Source organism: Trichogramma pretiosum, unplaced genomic scaffold (genome assembly GCF_000599845.2).
Source record: "Trichogramma pretiosum strain Unisexual culture from Peru unplaced genomic scaffold, Tpre_2.0 scaffold51, whole genome shotgun sequence".
NCBI lineage: Eukaryota > Metazoa > Arthropoda > Insecta > Hymenoptera > Trichogrammatidae > Trichogramma > Trichogramma pretiosum.
The window spans coordinates 379,145-406,514 of NW_019641226.1; the positions used below are offsets into that span (position 1 = coordinate 379,145).

The 27,370-nt window shown below is 47.1% G+C and overlaps 1 protein-coding gene across 1 annotated transcript; it reads right to left on the minus strand.

The window, feature by feature from the left end:
* Positions 1-1,227: 1,227 nt before the first annotated feature.
* Positions 1,228-14,418, minus strand: LOC106660278 (T-cell leukemia homeobox protein 3). Its single transcript, XM_023458241.1, has 3 exons — positions 13,352-14,418; positions 4,903-5,131; positions 1,228-1,748 (listed from the first exon to the last, which is right to left on the minus strand). The coding sequence occupies exons 1-3, from the start codon at positions 14,115-14,117 to the stop codon at positions 1,508-1,510; spliced, it is 1,236 nt and encodes a 411-aa protein (XP_023314009.1). The 5' UTR covers positions 14,118-14,418; the 3' UTR covers positions 1,228-1,507.
* Positions 14,419-27,370: the final 12,952 nt, after the last annotated feature.

The following is a 27,370-nucleotide window of genomic DNA, read 5'->3' on the forward strand; positions in this document are numbered from 1 at the left end:
GAGAAAAAAACTCAAACTCGACGAGTCGAGTTTTTTCGAGTACTCGCACAGCCCTAATGATCATATAATATTAAATATTAATGCTACGAACCAGAAAAAATTTCGCGTACTGTTAATTATTACTCTCCGTGCTTACTTTTGGTAACTTATTTTCTGCAGTTTTTTATGCAATGATTAACCGAGAATTTTTCATGTTTTGTTTGGAGCTGTGAATAAGGCGAGATTCGGGCGAGGTTCATTTTTTGCTCAAAATGTGCGTTGAAAAATCATTCCAATTCGTGCCAAATTATCAATTTTTATTTTTTTTACTTTTCCTTCTTTTAATCACTAGCCAAGAGTATAAGTTTTGAGAAATATGTGAAATTTTTGGTTTCCAATGATCCTGTCAGGAAATATCCTGCCTACCACAGGACAACAGGATGACCGAGTAAACCTGATGGAAAATGAACAATTTTCAATATCTTCATCTGAAATTTTTTTGCAGTTTCTTTAATCGATGAACGTCATTTTGTAAAAATTTCAAATCGATTGAACTTTTGGGTTTTAAAATATAATTTTTCAAAAAAAAAAAAAATTTTCCTTAACTGTGTTTATTTTTTACTAAATCTCTTTTATAGTATAATATATTAGATAACAAGGAAAATTGAGAATCGTACCCAAGATATCCTAGCGCAGCGATTGTGGATACTATATTTTTTTCACGGGGTCCTAAAATGATATGATGCATTGCGGGTGTTTGCATGGTAGTGACTGGCTCGTTGTTAAAAGTGGTTTATACTGCTAAAAAAATCGTAGCAATGATGTAATTAATTATATAATGTATTATGTAAAGGGGGTAAATTTGTGGAAAATAATAAAATATCAAGTGTTTGAAAAATGAAATGAATTTTAATTTTTTTTTCGTATATATATATTATATCAACCTATATTTTATCAATTCTATTATGTACAACATTTAGATAATAAGTATATAACATCACATAGCTTGAGTTTTAAGTACAATGATATTTATATGTTAGATTTCTAAGTTTCACATTTTTACTGTTGCTAAAACTAGTATCATCGAGAATCATATTTACAAATTTTGTCACATTCAAGCACATTATGCATTATCACACACTTGAACAGCAAGTTGCAACTTTTGCTACATTCTCTAATATATGTACAAGATATGTTTTAAGTGTATTTTAACATGATTAGAGCTGTCCTAAAATACTCGATGGTGCTCCTAATTATACTTGTATTTTTAAGACGGATTTATTTACAATAGGCGTCATATTCTATTTGTCATATTTTTATTACAAAGTACTTTCTGAGTCTACGTTCGTTGATTTTTGTAGATAACAATAATTAAGCTGGTCAATGTTCGGTCAAGTATTTACACGTGCATATGCTAATGATGATAAGATGTAAGTGTAAAAACAAGTTGAATCATAATGCAAAGATATTGAAGTGAAAGGTTTTTCATCGATATTTGGATGGAATGTCTTTATCTAATTGCGGTGGATTAACAGATGGGATCGGCGAGTGGCTGAGGTGGTCCATACGGCGAAGCCCATTGGCTCACTGCAGGGTGCGTCAGCGACGCTTGAGCCGCCTGAGCCTCGAGGCTAGGAACCGAGGCTCCGGAACTGTGATTCGTCACCGAGTTTGGATAGCCGACCTTGCCAAGGGCCTCGGCTTGTAGCGACAGCATCAGACGATTCGCAGCTTGCCTCTCCGCTTCGCGCTCCTCGGCCGTTTGACGTCTGAAAACAGCAAAAAAAGTGCACATTTGAAATTCACGTTAAATTGGAGCAATTCGAGCAGATCGACAAACTTTTGACACGTTTCAATGCAGCTCTTTATTTGTTACAAAGGGTATCTGGTAGAGTAAGTCAATTTGAAGATGGAAAAGAAAAAGAAGAGTAATGGTTGGAAGCAGGGGCAGGTCCGCGTCAGCTCCGAGGCGTCGTTTGGGCGCGTGCGACGAAGCAGACTGCGTGTGACACGGCTGGCGCAGATCTTGCGTGTAAGGTTGAAAAACAGCCAACTCAAGAGCGAGAGAGAGAGAAAGAGTAATAGGACAAGTAGCTGCGCACATGCGAGAGGCGCAACTACTGCAGGGGGGACGCGAAAAAACAAGACAAACGTAATAAAGTTAATCGGATTCGTCGTGGTGCCATCACTCGGCAGCATAAAAGCCACGTAGCGCTGCGGCAACGAGCCGAGGCTGAGTCGTGACTGGCGGCCGCGTCTGTTTTCTAGCACTGCTCCCCGAGTCAAGTTCATTAGAGGATTAAAACGAGTCTACGCGCTCGTGGTGTATAAGACCAAGAGCACGTCCTTATTGTCAATTGATTAGGCTGTCTCGGGCTCGCAATTCTTCCGTTTTGTACTTTCGGTCGAGCAACAAACTTGATGAGCCATTAGGATAAAGCTCCCGCCTGCTCCGCAGCCACGTCCCGAAGTGATAAAATTCAACTTTGCCAGCTAATTTGATGGAAGGATCGAAACCACTCACTCGAAGCATAAAACAGCAGATCAGAGACGACGACGACGATGAAGGGGACTCGGAAAATGTAATCGTTCCGACGCGCTCAATTATTAAGGGCTAAGCGCGTTAATTACTCTTGAAGCTGGCGGAGCTTCGAGACTAGCTGCTAGACTTTGTTTAGCTTATCTACGGCCAAGTCCTGGCGCATTGACTAATAACAGCGTCGCGGCAAGAAGAATATCAGCTAGTAAAACAAAGAGCGCAGGCCACCGGTCTTGCCTCGCTCCGAGAAACCAGTTTTCAGCCAACGAGCCATTTAATAAATCCGCACTTCTCGCGTCCACGCGATTCCTCAATTTCGCAATTCGCAGGAAGGACGATTGTTTTTCGCCTTGTAATTATCCTCGATGAGCACGTGTGTAGCAGGCTTACGTAAGGGCCGCGTCGAAATTCGATCGAAGCCGAGAAGCGAGAAAAGTTGAAAGGAGCTGTATAGCGCGCAAAACAAAGTAGGAAGCGAAGAAACGTTTAATTATAGCGGAGCTGCTGCTGCTGCTGCTGCTGCTGTTGGCGGCGCGATAGATTATGGCCCTAATGGAACGTCGCTGTTTTGCTTTTTCGCTCCTCTTCGTCCTTGCCGCGGCGCTGTTTTATTTGTTTTGTCCGAATGCGGCGATATAGAGTCGGTGCGCAGTTGCATTTTAAAAATTGCTCGAGCCGATATCGATTTGCAGTCAAGACGACGACGACGACGGCAGCGGGGCAGAGAAAATGTGCAATTCGGCCTTCATGCCAGAATGATGGGACACGCTCGCGTCGTATCGGTGAGCTTTCGAGTGTTCATGAAACGGCGCGGAATATCAGTTGTAGGCGCGCGCGCGCGGGCCCCGGTAAAGTCAATGTATGTGTCGAACATTTATGCGCGCGGGCGTGGTGTTGTACACGAAGCTCGCTTGAATATTTCAAACGAACGAAAGTATGGGGAAAGGGAGAGAGGGATCGAGTCGATTTTGCATCGCGTTATATACGTGCTATACGTAACAGAGCCGGAGATCGAAGCGGCGGCAGCAGCCATTGAATTGGAATCCGTTTGACAGTTTAAAAGCCAAGAAGCGAGCCAGCGAGAGAGGAAAGGGAGTTTGCTACTGTGTGTAGAGCGCCCTGAGTAGCAGCGGCAGCGGCACTGCACAGACAGCCCGAGAGCCAAGTAGTGCCGAGTGCCGAGTGCCGAGTAGGAGGAGGCCATGTTAGCCGTGCGGCGTGCAGCAGGCAGCAGGCAACTTGCTCCCAGCACACACAAACACACACACACACGTATAACACGTATACGATACGTATGTTCGCGAGCGAGTGTGCATTATGTACGGGACAGGGCTAAGCTGTTAGCCGACTGAATTATTGACGGCGCCGAGTTTATCTCGCCGAGTCGACTCCCGCTCGAAGCTGCCGTGAGCCAGCTCCTATATATGCTTCGCTATATGCTCCGCAGCGGAGCTCGACTCGATCTCTACCTATACCTATGTATATAGCCTGCACCGCATCTATCGCTAACTTTGCTATTGAGGCCCATACCTCTCATATTCGGAGCAACTTTTCTAGCGATCCGAGTGCAAACAAAGGCCGTCTTGGAGGAGCAAAGCTGGTACGCAGAGCTACTCGTGCTAGTTCGAGCTGTGCTCGGCCGCTCGAAATTCAATGGCTATCTAAATGCGAGCGCGAGTGCGCCTTTTCGTCTCTTATCGCGCCGCCGCTATATAAAGGAGAGCCGAGAGAACGAGAGCGAGAGAGAGAAAAGAGCCAGTTTTCGGCACGCTATTATATCGACGTATACTCAACATTTATTCCGCAGTCGATCGTGCAGTCGAGGATAACGAGTGCCACTACGGCGACTATATATACGCGACTCGAGGCAAAAGTCCGCATGGCAAAAGCGCGCCGGCTATTAACATTCCACCACCGCCTGCATATTAAGTCTTTGCCGCTTTATAAGCTTATTTATGCCTTAATGAGACGATCGTTTAGCACTTGTTTTCCAGCTTACAGCTGCTATATACAGTCTCTCTGCCCGTCTCTCTATTGAGATGTTCGCAGAAATGCTTATTGCATCTGTCACTGTACAGTCGCGTCGTCGTCGCGAGAATTATGCAAAACGCCGATAATCGCCAGTAACGCGCCTCTATAGGCCTTTTAACGAAATCTCGCCCCGAGTCCCACTCGAATTGCGCGTGGAATCGCGCGCACACGCCTTATCGCGGCCGCGTACTCTCTCGCTCCGGGACGCGGCGGATACATTTGCCAACCCAGAGAACTGCCGAGTGCTCAACGTCGCTATAGAGCTTCCGTATACATTACGTCGTCGATGCGACGATGGCTGAACCAAACTCGTGCTTCAGAGGAAGAAGGAAAGGTTTTTATACTCGACTTACCTCCACTTTGTACGGCGATTCTGAAACCAGGTTTTCACCTGGGCGTCGGTCATCTTGAGGGATTTGGCCAGAGCGGCCCTCTCGGCCGAGGCCAGGTACTTTTGCTTGTGAAATCGCTTCTCCAGTTCGGCTATTTGTAACCTCGTAAAGCTCGTACGTGGCTTCTTTCGCTTGGGCGGCGTTCGATTTTGATACGGATGGCCTATCCGTCTGGGGAAGCTGCCCGCCACTGAAACATGTCGGCAAAAAGCATCGGTGAAAATCGTGCAAAATTTTCCCTCGCCATTTCCAGCGAGTTATTTCGTTGTTCGTTGACTTTATCGGCCAGCATCGTATATATGTACCGTACCCGTACCGTGGCCGGCAGTATATTGGCCGTATTTATTGCGAATCGAATGCGCGTCTAGTGCATTAGTATATGTAAGCGATCTCGCCGTCGGATACCGAGAGCCTCTCAGCGCTAATGGCTCCGCAGCTCGCACGAGTGGAGTCTTATTATTGAGCAGCAGCTTATAAGTAGTATATAGTATATACTTGCGCGCGCGCGGGCGAGAATATAAAGCTCGAGGATCTCTATATAAAGCGGGGGATTGCGCATGCGTGCCTGTATGCATTATACGCTCGCACTTGGCACTGTGCGAGTTTGTGACGCCGAGCGGACCGACTCCCGCGACCAATTGCTGTAAATAATCTAATTTGAAGTTTATTCAAGAATTAAGCATGGCTTTACGACCAGTCGAGCTTTATCTTTATTCAAGTAATTTCAATGCTATCCAAAGTGATCGTTTAAATAAGCGTATAAAAGCACTTGGAGCTGACGGGCTAAACGTCGATGAAATCGCATAACGTACTGTAATGGAGCTGCGACAAGTCGCTTTATTATATTATTACGATATATATAGGCGAGTGGCATGCGCGCGTCGTCTTGCCAAGAGCTCAATTACAACGTTTCCATTGGCTCGCGCCATGCCTTATTTACGATTGAAAAGTTTTTGTCTCGAGCTGAGCACTGTGCTATACACGAGCGAGCGATATTTGCGCAATGGAAAACTGGCGTTGTCGCGCGCGCGTCCAAGGCCGAACGACGTAGTGCAGCCAGTACGATTGCGACGGGCAGTTTAGTCACTCGGTCATTCGCGAGCGATTTAATTTGCTCTCGCCGCCGCATAAAAGACACAATTTTTTTTCTTCCGCTGCTCGCGCTGCGCGGCTCAATTTTCGCGTCCACCTTTATCGTCTTTCCTCTTAAGCAACGGATATAATGCATTTTTATTGCGCTCCATCTCGTTGTGCATTATTAAATTAAACGATTTTATCTCGTCGGCCAAATTGCGACTATCTGCGGCGCGTTGAAAAGCAACAAAAACATGGCCAAACACCGCTTGTGCAACTCCAAGTATCGATCGACGTTGCCTCGAGCCTGCCACGCTTAATATTCCTGAATATAGTACGGAGCTATGGTATATATAAGGTAAGCCTGTGCCACGAGGGCAGGCTGGGAAAGAAATTAGCGAGGGACGCCGGAGGAAATTTACATCGGCCATGATCGTTATTAAGCTGATAATCGCCCGGCTCGTCGTCGTGTAGACGTGTTACGCGTCCCCCACTATGTGCGCGCTCAACCCCGTCGACGCAGCCGAGTCCGTTTGGATCGACCTTTCGGCGAATTTTCGCTCCTTGCTCGCGACTCAACGCTATTGTGCGTGGCATGGCACAATCGGCTAATTCTGACCCATTTGTCGAGTATGTCGTCGTTGGTTTTTCTCGTGCACAGCGCATCGTGCGTTACATACAAGCTCAGCCGTAACGAGCCACTGGTGTGGTTCTTTGGCTGCGAAACGATTTTGCGGTCGACGTGTCGAGCGAGCCAAACTTGGCGGCCGACTGATTTCGACATTTTTTGGCAGAACGAGCGAAACTAACGTTTCTTCGGCTAAAGGCTGTAAAATTTCGCCCGCTCTAACCTTTTCACTAGCTCTTCGGCGCGTCACTCATCTCTTATTTCTGCGAATCTAAGCTTACGAGTTTCGACTCGGACAGAGAGCAGCGATTCTTTTTCGCGCACGATAACGCTGGAAATTGGCGTATTTTATCTTAGCGCGATTACAATTGGCCTCCACTCGAGTTGACTTTTATAGCAGTAGGTCGGCAATTAGTTTGCGAAACTTTTCAGCGCGCTCGAGAATTCGCAGTCCCATAGCCCGACGATTTCGCGGATTTTCACACGATTGAAATTTGGTCGATTGCGAATTATTTTGGTGACGATGATGGGCGGCCACCGCAGTACTCGATGCGCGCAAAGTTTACTCGCAGAGCCCGCAACGCCTCACGAGTCTCGGCGATTTCTCGAAGCAACTCGTTCCCCCGCACGCTGGAATACATTTTTCAATATTCGTGGTCTGATTTCGACGAGGATGGATTTCAAAGTGCACTTGCTGCTGCTGCTCGAGAACGAGTCGGGGCCTGCTCGCGATCGTGGTGGAGAAACGGCTCGCGTTATAATACGAGGAACAGCAGTAAACAATGTAAGTGCCTCGTAAAACGTCTAAAGTGAAGTGTTTCAGAGCTCAAGTATCGGTCATTTCGCAGCTACGTTTATCCATTACTCGGAAAGGCTCTATAATCTTTTTTTTTTTTTCGTTCAAAAATTATTCCGCTCGGTCGTCGCGACCGACCGAATACGCGTGCACAGCTCCAACGACGTAATAATTTAATCATATCGTGGGCGACTCGAGGTACAATTGTCTATCTCCATGCAGGATTAAACATTGACAGCTGGAAAATTCATCGGATCGAGTCCGATGTAGGCGTTTGTCGCGCTTACTTCTGCGCTCGCTCCGACGTGTTCAACACGCACAGGGAACAATTTGTCGTCAAAGAGCCTCCCCAGCCGGCTGTAATGAAAAAGAAATTTGCGAGACTCGAGAGCGAGCGAGTTGGTTCATTAATAAAACAGAGGACGACGGGGCGGTTGCCGTGAGCGTCGCGTCGAGGCCGCCCCTGCCGGTTAACGAACGCCAGCACGGCGCAATTCTTAGGCTATGCGGGATCGCGACGTCGCGCGTCGAGGGTCTACCTCGAGAGTCGGAGAGCACAGCGAAGCCGAGAGAGAGACGAGCGCGATTCACGCCCGTGCTTGATATTTCTGCTGGGAAATCAGTAAGTGTTTTTAATGCGCCGTCGAGCTCCGACATTATAAGCCTCTTTATGCTAGGGGCCAGCTTAATTGTAAAAAGAAGGTGCGAACCTTGCCACTTGGATATAGGCACTCCAAGTAAGAAGATGCAACTTTTATGAGCGAGGCTACGCGAACGCGCTGCAAAATTAAAGAATCATCCCGAGGAAATTGTCTTGGCAGCTAGGCTCGCGACGCTCCGCAGTTGCGCCACGCTCTAACGAGCTCTGTGCAGTGCCTGACCCACTGAGCTTGTGTAGCATAACCTTTGCCGTCGGCCGCGCGCTACTGTCAATTATGACTCAACATTGAAATATCATCTCGCAGAAGTTGACGCAATCCTATTAAAAGCGGCGAATCCCATCTCATTCTCTCTCTCTATCTCTCTATGCAGTAGCAGCAGCAGCACGAGCTCGGGCCTGCAGCGCCGCGAGAGAAAGTCATTATTATTTGGCCGCGCGTCTACACGTTAATGGGCTGCAGCCTTCAAAGTAAATTGTCTTACCGCCGTAACTAGGCGTGCGGCTGGGGAGCCGTGCGTTCCCCATGTTCTACGTTTTATGCGCATGCAAATCCTATGCAAGTCGAATAGCAACTGTTTTTCGCTCGGTGCTCCGGGCTTCTGATGTCGTGTTTCGGAGCGAGTCTCGCTCTTGCTTCGGCTGCGTCGCTGTCTCTCTCTCTCTCTCTCTCGCGCCTCTCGAGTAATTGCCGAGGAAAGTCACATTTAATTGTGGTTGCGGTCGATGATCATGTCCTCGGCTTTATCGCGCTCGCAACGGATTATCAGCCGAAAACGCGAACCACACCTACTTTACTCCACTCGACTCTAGGCGGATTCGCGAGTCGCGAGAGATACGCGCCAAGGCACGTCATTGGCCAAGGGAGAACTGTAGCAGCAGCTCGGTTCTCGCGAGCAGTCGTAATCGTCTTGGCAGCTGTTGGCCTCGGCGGTGCCTTGGCGAGCTCCGAAGAAATTTGAATTCCACTCGCTCGGGCGTATATTTCTCGTCGCGCATAAAAGTGCCACCCCACGGGCTGCTGGCGTCGTACCTACCTACCGTACGAGCGGCTTGCTATCATTTCTCAAACTCATAACTTGTTACACGTGTAGCTGCTGCTTGAGATACCGTGTACGGAAGAGGCTGCTCCGGCCGAGGGGTGAAAAACGCCGAGCCGCGCGCAGCGAGCTTGCATTATCGATATTACGAGGCGTCGATAAAAAAATCCCATAATATTAAGCAAAGCCGTGCGAGTGAGCCGAGCAAGAGCTCGAGAGTGAGAGACGCGTAAAAAAGCTCCGTCTATGAGGCGAGCTTCATATTTACGAGATTCAGCCCTCGCCGGCGAGCTGCCACTCGCTAAGCTGACTTTACTGCGACACCCTCCCAGCTATTTTATCCTCGAGGAGACAAATACGCGCCGAGGCTTGAATTATTTCGGCGATTTGTTGTTTGCGATGATCGTCGGACGCTGCTGTGTCGAACGAATCGTTCTGCAACGCATCGTCCTTGTAATTTACACGTTTTACCGTTTGTCGATGGCCAGCCGCATGTTTTTTTTGGCGCTGTTTAATTGACTCGGATCGTTTGGCAGCTCGAGCTCGACAAAAAGAGTCAATCGAATAAACGCGAAAACAAGCTGGATAATCGAAGAGATTGACAGCGAACTTTATTTCGATGCAGGATAGCAAAGTGCGAATGTAGGCATGTTTTATTTAGGTAAATTTGTCGAGGTGTAAGCCGCATCGCGCTCGGCTGTCAATAATCACGCGGCGCGAATTATTTCGTAATACGCTCGCTGCTCGGCGCGAGATTATTAGGGTCGCGCATTACAGCCAACTATATAGCGACTCATTGGAATATACATGCGGTTTTATGCGCGGAATCCGTCGAATAATTGGATACGGCTGCTCGCGCTAATCGGCCGAATAGGGCAGATTGAATTTATTCATCATTTTGCGAAGCTGTCTATATGGCGTCATTACGACAGCTGTGTACGTGAGCTATACGTATAGACTGCAGACGCGCATCGAGCTTTTCCGAGTGCAAATGACTTATTAGCTTATGGAATATATCTCGTTGCGAGATCTAAGAAGGCATATTATGTACGGCAATTGGCATCGAATCGCTCGCTCCTTTTCATAATTCATAAATACGATGCCGTGCATGCCAAAGATCATGAATGATTCATCGCGCCACGCGCTATAACAGCTATCATGGAATATCGCATAAAGCTGCCAAAGGATGCCCAGTAGCTACGGGCGTTTTCTTTTCTGTAGTTGCAGTTTTTCTGTTATATACTTGTAGCTGTTTCTCCGCGTTATTGGAAAGCGCCTGTATACAGTATATATTTGTTGTTGCGTGGCGCGCGCGTTCATTTGCGATTAAATTGCTCAGCTCGGCGTGAAGCGCGCAAATACGATCCATATTTTATCAAAGCGAGGGTACGGGTACTTTGTTGGCTCTGTACAGCAGTAGGCACGTGTGGAGTAATCGTCGAGAGGAAAATTAAACCGAAGTCGGGTTAATTACGTAAGTCGCCACACACGTTGTTGCCGACTCGGTTCCTATACAGAGCCAGCCAAAGCACACGAGCTGCGCCCGCCGAAGCTACACCTAGGTATATAAGGCAACTTCAACGACTGTACTCGAGCTGTTGTATAGAGGAGCGAATTATATACGGCAAACGTCGGAGGCGAGAGGAGCGATGATGGACGAGCTGAATCCCCAACTCGCTGCTAACTCGATCAGTCGACGCCGCTGTTTGCCGCTATAACAGGCGCTCCACGATTCGCCCGAATTAATTCCACCTACGCGAGCCGAGCGCCTAATTACAATTGCCTAATTGGCCTTTCGCACGTGCGCCAGTTCTGGCAATTTTTTTACTGCGCAGCTCTCCTTTCTCCGCAGCTCGTTGTCGGGGAATTGCTTGGCTGCTGCTGCTGCTGGCTCGCAATGCAAACGAGTCGAAGCGATTGTGCAGTTGCCAGCTGTCGAGAGGCCATATCAATTTCGGAAAAAAAGCATTCCTCCAGCCGCAACTCGGGCTCGAGGCGCAAAAAACAAACAATGAGCCTGCAGGTGCCAAGTGCAATTGCGATATAGAACGTCTTTTTTTTCAGCCGGCCGACACGTCCATAGCCGCTACTCGGGGCCTTACGATCCAGCAAACAGCCGCATATACAAGTATTTCTCTCGCACACCGATTCTCTGAAAACATCGATATATATTATATGCGCGGCAATTGCTAACTCTGTACTCGTGTATGATGCCCAGCGGAAATAGATGATAATTTTCGACGTCGATCGCCGATCCTTAATTGCCAAAGTAAAAAAAAAAAAAAATTGCCAAGTCCTCGCGGTGCGCGCGTCTATTAATACATATAAATAAAAGCGCACGGCTAAACTGTGCGTGTGCGTGCACGCGTACGATGGCAATTAGCAGCTATGCTACACAGGTACGTGGGAAGCGATCGTTTTCGAGCTTCATCGAATTCGCGCGCGCACGTATTAGTCTAGCTAAGACTCGAACTTTACGCGCAGCTACTTAAAACTTGGTGGCAAGTCCTTAGAGGCGATTCGCCAACTCGAGGCCCTAATTCCGTTGCTGCGGATATATTTGTGTATTGTACACACACGAGCACGATGAATGTGCGCGCGGCCCGACAACACGCATCGACAGCACTTGATGAGCTCGCGTATATGGTAGTTAGACTCGAGCATTATGTACGACCGAGTCCGAGTCCAGTCCGAGCGGGGCCGCGTATAGCTTACTTTTTGGGCCTTTTTCAGATTTTGGTCACGCGATGAATTTTTGCTCTCTTCTCGGTACTCGCGCGCGCGCTCGAGTGCTCCGGCCTGCGCAGGTACAGCTCGCACGGCCCTCGAGGCTCTTTGCTTACTACTTTTTTTTCCTCCTTTCCTCTTAGCATCTTCCGTACGTAGACTTGCTTGCTTTAATTTTTGGGCCCTGTAAACACGTAAATACAGAGAGAGAGAGAAAGAGAGAAAGAGCGAGTTAAAAGAGAGGCGAGTTACCTCGCCAGCAGCTTTGGCTTTGCACTCGTTGATTCCGTCATTCGCTTGAATAATATCGCGCCTAATCTTTCTCTTGCCAGCACTCGGTAACGAATGCAAAGTGCCGTTCAACTCCGAGAATCGTCAGTTCGCTGAAAGAGTAACAAAAAAAGGAAAAAAACAGAAGTAAAAAAAAAGAAGAAAAAGAAAAGGAGTAGCAGTTATAGGTAGCACGACGAGGCGTGCAGAGAAGTGAAGAAATGGCTTTGGCCATTGGCAGCTCAGTAGTGAATGTATATACATGCGCGAGCACGGACGAGCTCGCTAAATTTGTATACAAAAGGCTGCCAACGAATTTTCTCCAGCTCGTAATACAGCCATCATTAAATGTTATCAGATGCTGAAACTTATTCAAAGAGTCGAATTAGCTTTGGCATAGGAACCTCGCCGTATACCACTGGCGGAGCGGGGCCGTTCGAATCTACGATCGCGATAATGACGCCGCAGCGAATATAAGTAGCGACGATAGTAGCAGTTGCCTTTTTTTTTTACGCGGAAACAGCGGGATTGCATATATACTCGCACACATACGCGCGTGCGCCGTGTTTACGTACAAATGCATAAAAAGCCAGCTAGAGTGAGAGAGAGAGAGAGAGAGATGGTTTTGCCAATAGACGCGAGCGCGACTAAAGAAAAGTGGCCCCTTTCCGCGAAAAGCAATAGCCGCTTCCCGTTGCCGCTCTTGCGCTCCTGCAACGTCGCTATTTGCGCACTCCGCAACGCACACGTACCTATATCCTATATATCTATACGTTCCGCTAACCGTTTCTCATCCCTACTTCTCGGCGCGCTCTTGCAGATATCGCGCGCGACTCGGCTCCTATGTACTTCGTCGCCGATAGAGAAAATATCGAGCCGCGAGGAGAGCTCGGTCGATCGATCGATTCGAGCCCGCCGCGCTGCCTTGGCTACCAGATCGAGCCGAGCAGATAACGAGCCGCGATCCACGCACCGGCAATTATCTACCTGCGCCTGAGCCTGAGCTACGAGCCTTATTACGTCACAACCCTTGAACTGCTCCTGCTTAACTGGCCCGCGATTAGTTATGCCTCTCGACTACCGATCACGCACTTGCCAAGCCGAACAAGGGCTGATAAATGACAGGCTACTTCGTACGGCAAGCATTTGTCGACTGTAGCTGCAAGCAGCGGCTTACGACTCGATGCAATGTACAATCAACGAAAAAAGTTACTCACCGGCCAGTCGGTCTTTGAGATGCGGGTGCGCTTGGAGCGGGTGGGCCGCGAGATTCGCCAGGAACCTGGCCGTGTGGAGTCCGGCGTTGGCAGCGGCCGCCGCAGCCGCCTGCTGCTGCTGCTGTTGCTGCTGCTGCTGCATACTCGTCGGCAGACCGCTCCAGGGTGGCAGCAGCGAGCCCTGGGGCCTGTGGGCCGGCACCCTGATCACGCCGTTGGCGTAGAGCAGACTCGAGGCCCCGGGGAAGAGTCTGAAGGGGGCCAGCAGGTCGGCCGGGTGCATGACGGCCGCCGCCGCAGCCGCCGCGGCCATGCTCGCGCTCGCGCCGCTGGACGATCGCTCGGGCCGGGGACTGCTGGGACTGGCCCCGTCCTCGTCGGACTTGTTCGAGTCGGAGTCGTGCTCGTGGCGCCGATCGCCGCTGGCGGCCCAACAGGCGGCGGCCCACTGGGAGGCGGCTCGCTGCTGGGCCTCCATCTCCTCGGCCGAGTCCTTGGCCACGGCCACCAGCTGTCCGCAGCTGTCGGCCAGCAGCCTGCTTATACTGAAGGGGTGCATGCCGCCGCCGGAGCGGCTCGTGGGTGGCGGGGGCTCGCTGCTCTGCTGCAGCTGCTCCTTGGTGCAGGCCTCGTGCTTGAGGGGCGGCGGCGACGAGTCCGAGTGGCCGCCAGTGTTGCCTGGACTGCAGCTGCGCTCCTCGTCGAGCTCGTCGACGTTTATCTCCTCGGTCGCGTCGAGCTCGCTGCTCTCCCCGTGCTCCGACATGGCGACGCGAATTTTAACGACGACAAACTACTGGTCAAACTACTACCCGATCTAGGCCTAGGAACTAAAGACGTCTGGTGGTGCACTTCATCGCGTCACTCGACTTATATGTATATTATATTAAACGTCGCACTGGCTCTCGAGCGAGTCTGCACAGATCCAACAACGATCGAACGGTCGTAACTCGCGCGAGTCGCTCGGCGGAGTCGTCGATAATCAATCAGAGCCGGGGGCAATTATTCGGTCGCACTAGCTCGAGGATCGAGCTCTCGTGTCAGTCGATCATGTCACATACACGCGCGCACTGCCTCAATTCGACAAGGACTTTTTCACGGGCAACAACAACAACAAACAACAACTTGTTAACGCTCGAGTCTGCTTTGGACTGGCGTCTGTCCTGGCCGGCGGTCGAGAGCAGAATCACGTGAAGCAAAGAGAGAGAGAGAAAGAGAAGCGCGTCCGGGAGCGGTGTATAGTTGCAGCTCTCGGCGTGTGCAGTCCGACTCCCCACTCGCGGGGCTCCTTCCTCTCCTCGGCTGGCTGCGCCTTTGAGCGGCGTTCAAGGAGCGAGGCTGGCCCCCCGGATCGTTCGGCCAATGCTCGAGCCCAGGACCACGCCCACCGCTCGTCCCATTGGCTCGGGGACGAGCTCGTGCCCATCGAAGGTATTCGATCCTCGAGGCATGCATGTACACTGCTATATGGCACAGAGCAGCTGCTCCGGCTCGTTTAACCTAAACGCACACGAGCTCGCTACGTTGTACACGCGTAGTACGTGTGTTCGTAATACCTGCCGCTGTATAGCTCGCTCCTACTCTAGCTGGCTCAAAGTAGCTTTAGCCGCGGCGCTTCAACGCCCACCTGCATTATTTATCGCGATTTAGCGAGCTCGTGTTCTCGCGTCGAGTCGCTGCAACGCGACTCCCTTCCTCTGCGCACTGCGAGGACTTGATTACGCGGCCACGACCTTTCGGGCCCACCGTGGAATCTACTTTTGCTACGTTTTTAACGCTCCGCTGCTGCTGCTGCTGCTGCTGCTGCTGTTTTACATGTGTGCCAATAAGTGGCTCGTCGGGCTTAAAATGGTGCCGTTGTTGGGCCCGCCATGCTGAGCTGCACTGGCAGCTCGACATTGTGCTCGCATTATCAGCTCGACGGTCTACTACTCTGGACTACGCTCGACTACTTACGCGTAAATCGCTATACGTGTAGCTGCCATAACAAAGCATCGTGTGCGCGAGCTTAAGCGAAACCGACAATCAGTCGCACGCACTTGGCAGCTTGTTTGTTTGTTCGTTCGTTCGTTTGCCATCTTTTTTAAGCCCTTGCGAGAGTCGCCTCGCGCTTCTTTATTTATACATGCGACTACTCCGCTGCTTGCACAGCTTGATTATGCCAATCAACAAATGGAACTTTTTTTCAGTTTCTCGCCTCTTTTACGGCACTCGGCTAGCTGCGCAGCGAAATTATGCTGGCAGAAAATGTCCACTCTGACGAGGCGATCCCTTGCACCCCTCCCCCTCGAGGTCAGCTCGAGCTCGTATCACTTCGACTGATTTCGAATTCCTTACCTTACAGCTGGAGCACGCATTTACTCGTGCTGTTACAAAGCAAATGTTTGCGTGCAAAAAAGCTCGGCTCGACCGCGAATCGCTCATTGCCTGGCATGCGAGTAATTGGTTGCTCGTCGAGATCTGCCCGCTGCAGTGCACGTTTGTACTCCGCACGTCAATCAATACTCGCAACTACAGCTCGATATTTCGAGCGATCGCTCGAGTTTGTGGATCGCCGAGTCAGCTCGATGCGTAATTTCAAAGAGCTCCGTTGGAAATTTCATTAAATTTATTCGTCGCTCTTACTGGCGCCCGCGCGCGATATCGTCGACGAAAATGCCGTACTGGAGCGAGGCAAATCGAATTGCCTTTCTTATTATATATTTCTCGCGATGTAAGTAGCTACTTGGGGCGTATCTGGCGTTTACGCGGAGGTATGGAGTCGTAGCCGAACGCAACATCTGTAGCTGCGAAAACGCGTATATATTTTTAACGCATTCGCCAACACGCTGAGAACTCGCTGTGTACTACGCGCGTAAAATTCGCACGTATGCTCGAGCCAGGCATAGCGCAGGGGCTCGGCACAAGAGCCACGTTTCTTGCTCTCGATTTGCCGAATTAAAACGTCGAAAATTCCCTGAATAATTCGTAGCTTGGCACGAGTTTTATACCAAACAAGCGGCAACGCGCGGCGAATGCGGAAAATAAATATGTACTAGCTGTAATCGATCGCTCGGCAGGCGAAAGAAAGCAAATACGAAAAGAAAAGGCAAAAGCTGCGCAGTCATGAGTACATCGAGGCGCGATTACTCGATATCGAGCAAAAAAAAAGGCAACTCGGCGCTTCCTGCGCGTCCAACTGCGCTATACGCAATTGCAGAGCATCTCGTTGAGGCAAATGGCTCGTGTAGTCGGGCGGGCTGATGGAGATGAAACAGCGATCGCTCGAGACTCGATCGAATCCATCGGGAGGGCGGCGCGCAGTTTACAGTTTACAGAGCTTGGCTGGGATGTTCGTCGAGCTGCGCCGGGGGGGCTTACAGTTGTCGCAAGTGTCAGATCTATCTCGACGTCACTTAGATCTTTTCACCGGCTGGCGAATAATTCAGGCCTTTTTCTTGCCGCCAACGTTCGCTATCTATCCTTTTTACAGCAATAAGAAAAAGGGAGCTGGAAAAACGAAAAGCAGAGAAAGAGAGAGAAAGAGAGGAGAGAAAAAGCGAGAAAGAAGAAGGCAGCTCCGAAAGCGAAATGGCTGTAGGGTGGCGCGGGTTGACTTGCCCCGGGTTGACCGCTTTGAAAACAACGCGGTGACAGCGCTATCATATTTTATTCAGGTAAACAGCCGAGCCGGAGTGCCGAGCGCGCACAGCAGCCAGCAGCCAACGCAGAGCAGCGCAACCAACAGAGCGCGGCACCTTGAAAAATAATGAGGGAGAGAGAGAGACGAGCAAGGATATTCGAGTTTAACAAAGGTAAATGCGCAGAGACCGAGTGAACCCAGGTCGAGGTTGTTTGCAATTACGCGCAGCAGCGAGGCGACGATTAGTAGCGCTTGGCTCTCTCTCGCAACGATCATCCTCTATTCTCTGCGGCGGCGGAGCTGGCGGCTCTCTCGAGTTGCACTGCAGCTATATAGCAAAGATAGACTGACAGCTGCTAAACGCTAGTCGCGTACTCGTCGCTGGCACGTAGCAGATCCTGCGCTTTTAGGATACTCATCCGTTTGCGCGCGATCGTTTCGGCTGTCACTTTGCATGAGGCTCGCTCGAGGGCGCCCTCGAGGAGGAGCGTGAGGCGCATATAATATAAAGCGCGCCTCGTATATATGTAAGGACGAGAGCGGCTTTAGCGGCCTAAGCCAAGACGCTGGCGCATGATGGAACGCCACTTCAATTTTCCTCGCCCCGGCTTACGCTGCTGGATTTGGCCCAACTGACATAACAATTTCTCCTAAAGCGGATGAAAGCACTTTTCTCGAATTATCGCTCCTTGAGCCTTTGCTATTCGTATACCTACACGCCTCCAGTCCCCCCTGCCCCCGAAGTTCGAGTTTGAATCGCGCGTCGCGATCGATGCATCCGCGCGCGACGCTCATCAAGTATTAACGAGCCGTGTACGTATCTGCTCCTGCACTTGAAATTCCAATCAACGAGTCACGAGGCCCGATCGCCCCGCGCGTACTTAGTAGTCGCGTGTCCCCCGCGTTCTTTTCGCAGCCGATGATCCCGAGCAAAGAAACTGTACTGTACTGCCGCCTGCCACTTGCATCTCTCCGGGGACTGGAGCGCGAGCCCACAGGCCTACGCTGTCCTGACTGATTAGACCCTTGCTGATCGCTCCGATGTCTCTCTCTCTCTCTCTCTCACCCACTTCATCTCGATACAGCCATCTCTATTGTATACGCGTTATAACGTTGTGCGATTGAAAGCTCAGCTTGTTGAACACTGCAGTAGCTCCCCCCGCGCCACCTAAAAGTCCCCATGTATATCCAATTAGACGAAATTGCGAGATACCAATTTTTCTCTCCGAATCATTATACACATTAATACATTCATGGCTCGTGCGATGAACGTATAGCACGTATATACGTATATCAAGTATATGTACGTACGTACCGCGAGCTGACCTCGTCCTTTTTTCGCCACATTCTCATCGTGCCCGTAATAATATTACTTCTCTCTCGTCGGTCGTGCACTCGTAAGCACGCTTTATAATATGTTCCGCTCGATTACGTGCATGTGCATGCGCCTAATAGCGGCTGCAGTCCAATCGGGCTCCAATAAAATGTATGCTCTCGTCGTCGTCGCGCGGAGAAAGGATTAACCTAGATTCGCGTCCGCGTAATATGTGCGAAAGCGCTAACCTCTTCTCCGACCAGCTCGCTTTTACGATATATATTTTATAAACTCCAATCTAGTGTTTACCGCTTTTCATTGGAACGCGCGAGGCTCTCTCCTTCGGATGCTTCTGCTTCGTCTACTTCTTCGTCTTTTTTTCCTTACCTACCTTTTTTTTCGTCCAGCCGATATCGTATGTAAATAAGTTATGCGCAGCCGAGTACTGCTGAGCAAGCCTATAAACCTGAAGAGGCCGCGCCGCAAAGTTTTCCAAACTTCGCCAAAGCAGGAGCGACGTTGTACAATAAGATTCGAGTTTATAAGAGCCGAGGATGGCAAATAAAATGTCAACTGTATTATAGGAAAAGGAGAGCGGCCCGTCGAATTTTCTGAAAACTCCGGGCCGCGCGAGCCAATCCTGACAAGCGGCAGCGGCTGCGCGCGCCAAAAAATTTACCAGGCAAACTTTATCCCCAAGGATTTCGGGATTTCTCGGCCCGACTCTCGCTCGGCTCTACTCAGCCCTCGCAACTTTTAAAGTATAAGCTAAAACATTTAGCGTCGGCGGCGGCGGCAAACTTGGCTTTTGCTCGCGCACCCATGCACCTGTGTGTGAGGATGCATCGCGCGGCAACCCATGAAACTTTCATTCATACGTCGCAGCTAACAACGGGGGAGTGCGGGTGAAAATATTTTGCTCACGGAACAGAGGGGGGGCCACGCCACGTATACAACCCCCAGCCGTACTTTTGATAAATATTGCTCCACTCTGCCTGCGCCTGGTCTGGCCCCGAGTGTATTACACATCATTTTCTTTTACTGCAGAATAAGTCTTTTCATTACAGGATTATATTCCAATCGAAACGCTGAAATTGTTTCTCAAAGCGTTATATTTTTGCCGAGCCAGGCGCAATTGCAATATTGTAACGGGATTCAATTAAGGCACCCGCTCATGCTCGCAACGAGAACCCACTCAATTTAAGCTTTCGAGATTTTTTTTCTTTGATTGATTAACAAGACCGACTCGACAGGTCCTTCGCGAGTTTCATGAAAAAAGCTTTCACTCTTGCTGCGGCTCGGAAATGAAGCAGCTATACATAATAACAAACAGCCTTTTCCATTTTCAGAGACTCGCTTAAAAATCCAGCTTGATTATCCGTACGCTGGCTAAAGAATAATGAAGAAAAAAAGCAAAGTGCGAGAAAATGTTCTCGGGCAGCCACGAGGGAAGAGTTAATCGTTGCTAGTGTAAATTAGAGGAAGGCCGATATTCGTTTGGTAGGAAAATTACGAGAATATTCAGTGAAACGGCTAGATTTACGAGCTGTGCAGATCCAGTTCTATACATACATTGTAGGTGTATAAAAGCACAGTAGGTATAGAGCAGGAAACAAGTGCGGGCCAACCCCTGGCAGTGGTCTCGCGCGTTTGTCTGGACGATTTCAGCCGCATAAATCACCGAGAAAAAAATCGCGCTCGCCCGAGCGACAGATCCGCAGGAGGGTGTGCTGTGCCGCCTGCGTTTCGACCGCTCGAGTTTATTCAATAAACTTGTTCGAGTCTATTACTGCGGCTATCGCGTCAAACCGATGTAAAATTATCGCATTCGGTCTCGCATACGTATACAAGCCACAGAAATAGACTGGCCGGCGCGAGAAAAAAAATCTGTTTACTGGTCGTGTATATAGGTATAAGTTTTGGCCGAGTTGAGTCGCCGATAAATAAGAAATTGGAAAAAGTTGACGAATGCGAGTGCGGCCATAATTTTTTAATATCAACGCAAGGTCGGAAAGTGTCGTCCTGCTGGCTGCACCGGGCACACACACACACACACACACACACACACACACACACACACACACGCAGAGAAAGACTCCGGAGAATAGCAGGCCTTTGCAGCGCGGGGAATTAAGTAGAGTTTAATCTTAGCGACGGTGCGGTGTGCCGGAGAGGGCGTGCAAAACAAGCCTCGAGTATCTGGTTAACGTCAAGTACTGCACCTATATAGGCGCGCGCGCGCGACTGCACAGAGCAACACCGACAGACTCGACGCCTTATAATAAATGTATATGTATAATATATAATAGTAAGCACTTAGCCTATTGAAGTTTGATTTATTTTCGGCCGTTTGGTCTATTGGAGAGGACGAGTCGAGTCGCAGTTCCTATATACATCGTCGGGCGCATACGCATATATATGTGCGTGCGCATGCCTCGCTTTACTCATTCATTATACTCCTAGTTATCCTCGTCGAGTAATCTCGCCAAGGCCTCCGTCGTTCCTACAAAGTAGCGTATACAATTTTTTCGTTGCAAACGATTGTTTATCGCTGATGCTCGAGTTGCGTAGCCCTATTGTGTGCACATGATCCAGCAGTGACTTTTAATTGGATTTGCATGAAGCGCGCGCGCACGAGCTCGAGAGCTCGCCTCAGCCTCGGCACAATGGAATCGTCAATTTAATTATTCAATTTTCCCTCGAGAGATTATACTCTGCGAGTCGCGCGCGCGTCTATATTTGTATGCGTAAACTAACGTGTGCGCGATATTACTGCGTATATATTTGCAATGATATGCAGCTCCGTTGTGCAGCCAATACTATACACAGCTCGTACATGTATACGTTGGCAATCATTTCTTATAAGCATATTATTTCGACTAGAATGCAGCAAAGCGCACAGGCTGCTCTCGTTTAATGACATTGCTCGCTCGCAGAAAATTGAGTGCTCGCGTCACGATTATCTCTCTCCTCGGCCGGCTACAGCACAAAGGAGCAAAAGGGCATGAGCTCGCAGCGCCCAAGAAAAAAACTCCAACGGCAGGGGAAGACGCGCAATTGAAGATTAAATTTTGAGACAAGTATAAAGGAGTGGCGTGTACGTCAGGTGGCTGCTGGAGCTTGAGCTATACTCGCGCAGGTGGAGTCTCTGTGTGTGTGTGTGTGCGTGCGTGTCTGCGCTCGAGCAGGGAGAAGTGCAGCCATGTTTTCATTACACCAGCTAATGTCCGGTACTCGATCATGGTGTCTTTCGTTCTCGAGCTCGTTGCTGCGCGGTGATTTTTCACCATCTCTCTCTCTCTCTCTCTCGCTCACTCACTTGGGCTCGCTCTTCTTCTTGTTGGCGCAGTAAAGTACGGGCGGAGGGCCAATTCTCAGGGGCTCGCCTCTAACTGAATTACTCGCTCGACTTGTACAAACCTGCCCAACAGAGACATTTTCCAAGCCTCTCTCTAGCTCTAGCCAGCAACAAAGTCGATTTTATTACGCGTATTACGTGCGAGAGAAAAATCCACGGCGACGCCGGCTACTCCTCTCTCTCTCGTCCAGATCCAATTGGCCCCGCCGCCGTCTATGGACGAGCGTGGCTGCATGCGTCGGCCGACGTAAAGTTGCGTGAAATCAGCCCCGAGTTTTACGGGCTCCAGCTGAGAGAGCTGCCTTCCTTACTTCGTATTTTTATAGCGTTTGTGCAAAATTCAGAGCGAGTTTGAGATTTTCGCGGAAACGACTCGGCCGCCGATTATTCTGCTTGCAGAGCACGCGCATCGATTGAATTTATATTACCGCTGCAATAATGCCGAGTCCGAGTCGAGCCATTAAATATTGCGCTCTGCAGCTTTGCCGAGGTAGTATAACTCGCCACTTTCGATACACAGCGTCTTAATACCATTTCGTATCATTAAATCGTGAAGTTTCTACTGATTTGCTGAACGATCAGCCAAGAAATAGTCACTTATTGGGGGCTTGGATTATGAAAACTCGTTGGTTCGGGCTGGAAAAATCTTGGCCTCGTTGTGCAGCCGGTTCACGCGTCGATCGTAGCTTTACTTATGCACGAGGGCTGTGTGCAGCTCGGCTCGACGCGCGTCTTCCGTATTGATTCCTGATGGCAACTCTTCAAACGCACGAGTCCTAGCACAGCTATAGCCGGGGACTCGAGTGCAGGCTCGGCTCGCGCGATAATGAGAGATTAAATATTGAGCCGCATAATATAGAGCTGTTGTGTTTCTCGCGGTTTCTCCTGGCCTTTGTTTTATATATACGCGGGTCGAGTCGAGCTGCACGGCGCGACGTGACCAGAAAACAAGGCGGCGAATTTTCTTTGCCTACTCCCTCGTGCAATGTATGTAATGTTCCTGTGTATGTCAGGGACTAACGTGATTACAGGAGGGAGAGAAGAGAGCGAGAGACCTCCCACCACATATATACTCTACTATTATTTTATCCGGCATGAAATTGTTGCCTTAATTTTTCCCAATAACTCGAGGCTCGGCTTTTTTCATTCCCTCCCTTTTCAATTATTGTCGAATGCAGCACTAACTCGGCAGCAAATTAGCATACGCGGCAATTAATGTTCGACTATCGAGCATTTAAAAATTGCAACTGCAGCAGATATTGTATGTACACTTTTATGCGGATAATAGCACTCGTGCTCAATTGGACGCTCGATTATTAAACGTCAAAAGCAGGCTAGAGGTGTTTTTTTGCTGCTGCTGCTACTTCGGTCTTCTCGAAGCGAGGAATTTCTTAGCGAATTTACCGGATTGACGCGCCACAAAAGCCGCAAAAGGCACGTCGTTTATAAGCGAAAGAGAGTTGAGTTGTTGCTGCTGCTGCTGCTCTCGTGCAGGCACGAGCGTTCTCACGTTATAGTGACTTTTGCCCGCAACAACGACGCGAGAGAATTATTATTGCACGTCGGACAGCTGCAACAGTAGTGGTAGCAACATCATTGCCCCGCGTGTGCGTGTATTAGTTTGCCAATGCAACGCGCCGGAGCCGCTTATACATACATACCACCCATACACGTGTATATATGTACCATACTCATTCGCATAATGATGCCTTGCATATATAAATTGTCCGAGTGTGTGTGTACATAGAAATCACTGTGTTTATATGTGAAAACTTCTTGGAAAGTATTAGCGGCTATCATATTCCGACGGCATCAAATTAATCATTTTTTTGCGCTTACGACTGTTTTTCCTTTAATTATTTGTTTGCTCGCATTATTATTACACGGAAAAAAGATCTGCAGTAAAAATTGCAGTGTTAACTGGGAACATTCTCCAAAAGTCCAAATATGAAAGCTTCCTGTTGTAGAAAATGGTTATCTCATCATATTTCATTACCAACATTTTTAAACTATTGTAAAAATTACTATATTCTATGACAGAAAACCACCATAGTTTTATCCGCACAACTTTTCCCAGCAAACATCAATTTTTACTGTAGGCCTTCTCTCCGTGAGTATGAACGTGCGCCTCAATGCAATAATGCTATTGATTTATGTAAACGTTTTATTAGCCACTTTCATTTCTTACTCGGAAAGAAAAATGTTGCTAACGTCAATTTTCATATTTTTAGGATAATGTGCCCAATCATGTTAATTGAATTGTTTTCAAATTTTTATTACAAACAATGTTATACTTGGAAAAATTGAAGCAGCCGATAATTTTAGTTTAGCTTGATTGAAAGTGAAAAAAGTTTGTAGTTGTCTTATTTTGCTCCGAGTACTCTAATTATCCTCGTTGCCTTTGAAAAAATGCGTGTCACATTTATGATGACACGCTTGTCTGTGGCTTAAGACTTACTTTCTTGGCCCGCATCGTGTCTATCACACTCTTTGGGCTCGCTGACCTCACTTTGTGGTGTCAGAAAATAAGACTTATATTTCAGAAAAGGGAGCATAAATGTGAAATCGGTACGGTACCATAGGTGACCCTTTTTGGCTGGACTGTCAGGATCCGTGTGGAGTGAGCTGAACTACACAGGGCAAACAATTTTTACTTTCGATACTTGTATCGTAATATTACTATACGTATCCGGGCTTAAATATGAGTTTTCTACTAAACTCTTCTTCAGCTCTTATTTCTATTTTTGTAAAAACGTTGCATGCAGGACTTGAAAGCACAAGAAACTAAAGTTATCAACAATGTTGCGAGTTTTAGATCAGCGTATTGTAAATAACTATTTTTAAAATTGTTTATTTAACACAACTCCTACATTAAACAATGAATGAGATAAAGCAAAACATTAGTAGTGCAAGATAATTTCTTTGCAATTTTGATGTAACAGCGTAAGTTTTATTCTTTCATCGTGAATCAAATTTTCATCCAAATTTTTTTACATTTTCAAACATTTAAGTATTGTTTAACAAACTTATAGCTACACTGATAGATTGTAAATCTTAAATGTCGTATAATTCGTAACTCTACCCTGGTAGAATGCTGCACTATCTGGTCAATCCAATTATCAATCACCTGCGATGAACATTTATAATTTTTTTTAACATTTTTTATTCAGTTTTAATAACAATATTAGGGTTCTGAAATGTTTCAAGACACTTATGACGTATTCTACGCTCGACCAGACAATGCGCTTGCGCGGGGCATTTTTTAATGTATCGCAACTTTTCTAACTTGCCGTTGTCGGCGCGATTTGGCCTGAAAAAATATTGCGCATATGCATTCCGGTCGATTTTTTTATGTTCTTTCTAATGGTGGTATCAGTTTTTTTAAAAAAAATTGATTTTCATAGAGAAAATTGACTTTAAAATTAACTCAATTTTTCGGCAAGTATACCCTCCTAGATTTTATTCGACGCTATCTCAATCGAAAGGTAATCTAATAACGAAAGTCTGTATAAAATTTCAAATTGGAGACTCAAACGATTCAAAAGTTATGAACAATTAAGTAGCAAAAAACGTGGATTTACGGACGAATTCTGGCTGCGCGCGAACGCTCCATGCTCAGCCGGTAGGAGTGGGAGTAACAGAAGTCGACGAGAATAGACGCGTGCGCCGGAGCGAATACGAGTCCGGCTTCTGCGAGCTTTGACACCGGCCGCTAGGTAGCGCATCGACTCCCACAAGTGACAAGACCCCGCCAGGGTACTTGTATAAGTGGCTCGGTAAAACGCTTTTAAAATCTACAATCTCTTCAAAGTAATTCGTCGACAAGGAAGAGCTAGGAGAGAACAAAAGTTTATTATTTACTGTGTTGCTAAGCAACAAAACAACAGAAAATCAATCGACTCATGTTTTTACCACTACGCTGCATGTGGTGCCTTATGAGCATAACTTCAACGCCAGAACCTTGTTCTGACGTCACATAGCCTCGTATGCATCTTACGGCATGAAAGGCTCATCTGTGTCCGATCAGCTAAACACCGATCGACACTGCTTGAACGTGGGCAGATGCACACGTATAGTGTAAACGGGACGGGTCCCTAACAATAATTTCTAGTCCAGGAGTCACACAGATGTCCGCTTCAAAATGAATCCCGAGAGCTGAACCAAGGTGTTTTCCTCATATTTTTTCCTGCTGAAGATAAATCAAAACAATTTTCCGTCATAAATGAAAAAACGAAGAGATTGAATTTTTAAAAGTTAAAATCGGTTCATATGTTATGGACAATTTTGTGTTTTTTTGCCAAGTTTAGAGTTGTCCAAGGAGTCGAAAAATATTTTTATTTTGCAAAATAAACAATTTTTTTACAATAACAATTATTTGTTTATTTCGTTTATGCAAAAAAAAGATCATTTCCTCGTATTTTTTTCTGCGGAACACGAATTAAGAGGTTGGAAATCGGTCCGAGTCGCCGTTCAATTGTTATTAACCATTTATTAATAATTCAATTGAGGAAAAGTAAAAAATAACAAAAACTTTTCATTTATTAATAATTAAAAACAATAAAACAATTAAATATCATTACATGTATTCTGTGTTCAAATTTTTGTTAATGTAAAAAGCTAGATACGTGTAAAAACATTTAATTTTTTTACTGTTTTTAGTTATTAATAAATGAAAAGTTTTTGTTATTTTTTTACTTTGCCTCAATTGAATTATTAATAAATTGTTAATAACAACTGAACGGCGACTCGGATCGATTTCCAACCTCTTAATTCGTGTTCAGCAGAAAAAAATACGAGGAAATGATCTGTTTTTTTTGCATAAACGAAATGAACAAATAATTGTTATTGTAAAAAAATTGTTCATTTTGCAAAATAAAAAATATTTTTCGACTTCTTGGACAATTCGAAACAAAAAGTTTCTCTTGTCATTTTTTCGTCCGATGCATATGTAACGAATTAAAAATCGTTGAAAACTCGAAAGTAGCAGATTTGGATCGACTTGGCAAAAAACACAAAATTGTCCATAACTTTTTTTCTAATGAACCGATTTTAACTTTTAAAAATCCAATCTTTTCGTTTTTTCATTTAGAATAGAATGACGGAAAATTGTTTTGATTTATCTTGAATAGTTTTTGAGTTATGGCCGTTTAAACAATTAAATTGTTAATATCAAAAATACTGCCATTTGGATCGATGTCTATCTCCGAAATTCGTTTTCAGCAGGAAAAAATACGAGGTAAACACCTTGGTTCAGCTCTCGGGATTCATTTTGAATCGGGCACCTGTGTGGCTCCTAGACTATTATGGAGGCAAAAATACTCAGTTTAAATACTGATTAAAAATAAATGTAAGATTTTCAGAATAACATTATTTTATAATTAATTTTTTTACACATGACCGATGACATTATTTTAAACACGCGTCATATGTTCAGAGTTGACGTAGAATGCCACATATGCACGCATCAAAAGTAATTTGAAAATGTCATTAAAAACTTTGTACGTTTCGTTGTTTTGTAATTGAAAAAAAAGAAAAAAAAGCAGCATAAATAACATATAAGAGACCAAGTAAATTAAAGTTAAGAAACTAAGTTAATACGAATGCATTTTAACGAAGCCAAGTAGTTGGACAGAAATTACGGCAATTATTATAGCAAAAGTCCTTGTGTGCACAAAACGTGATTCAATTTTTCTCTCAGTACCTAGCTATGCATTATAAAGTTAC

Excerpts from the sequence above, each read along its gene's own strand:
- LOC106660278 (XM_023458241.1), bottom strand. The coding sequence starts at position 14,117 with ATGTCGGAGCACGGGGAGAGCAGCGAGCTCGACGCGACCGAGGAGATA. Across the intron at positions 5,132-13,351 it reads TCTCAAAGACCGACTGGCCG|TGGCGGGCAGCTTCCCCAGA; the intron begins GTGAGTAACTTT and ends GACATGTTTCAG. Across the intron at positions 1,749-4,902 it reads AATCGCCGTACAAAGTGGAG|ACGTCAAACGGCCGAGGAGC; the intron begins GTAAGTCGAGTA and ends TGCTGTTTTCAG.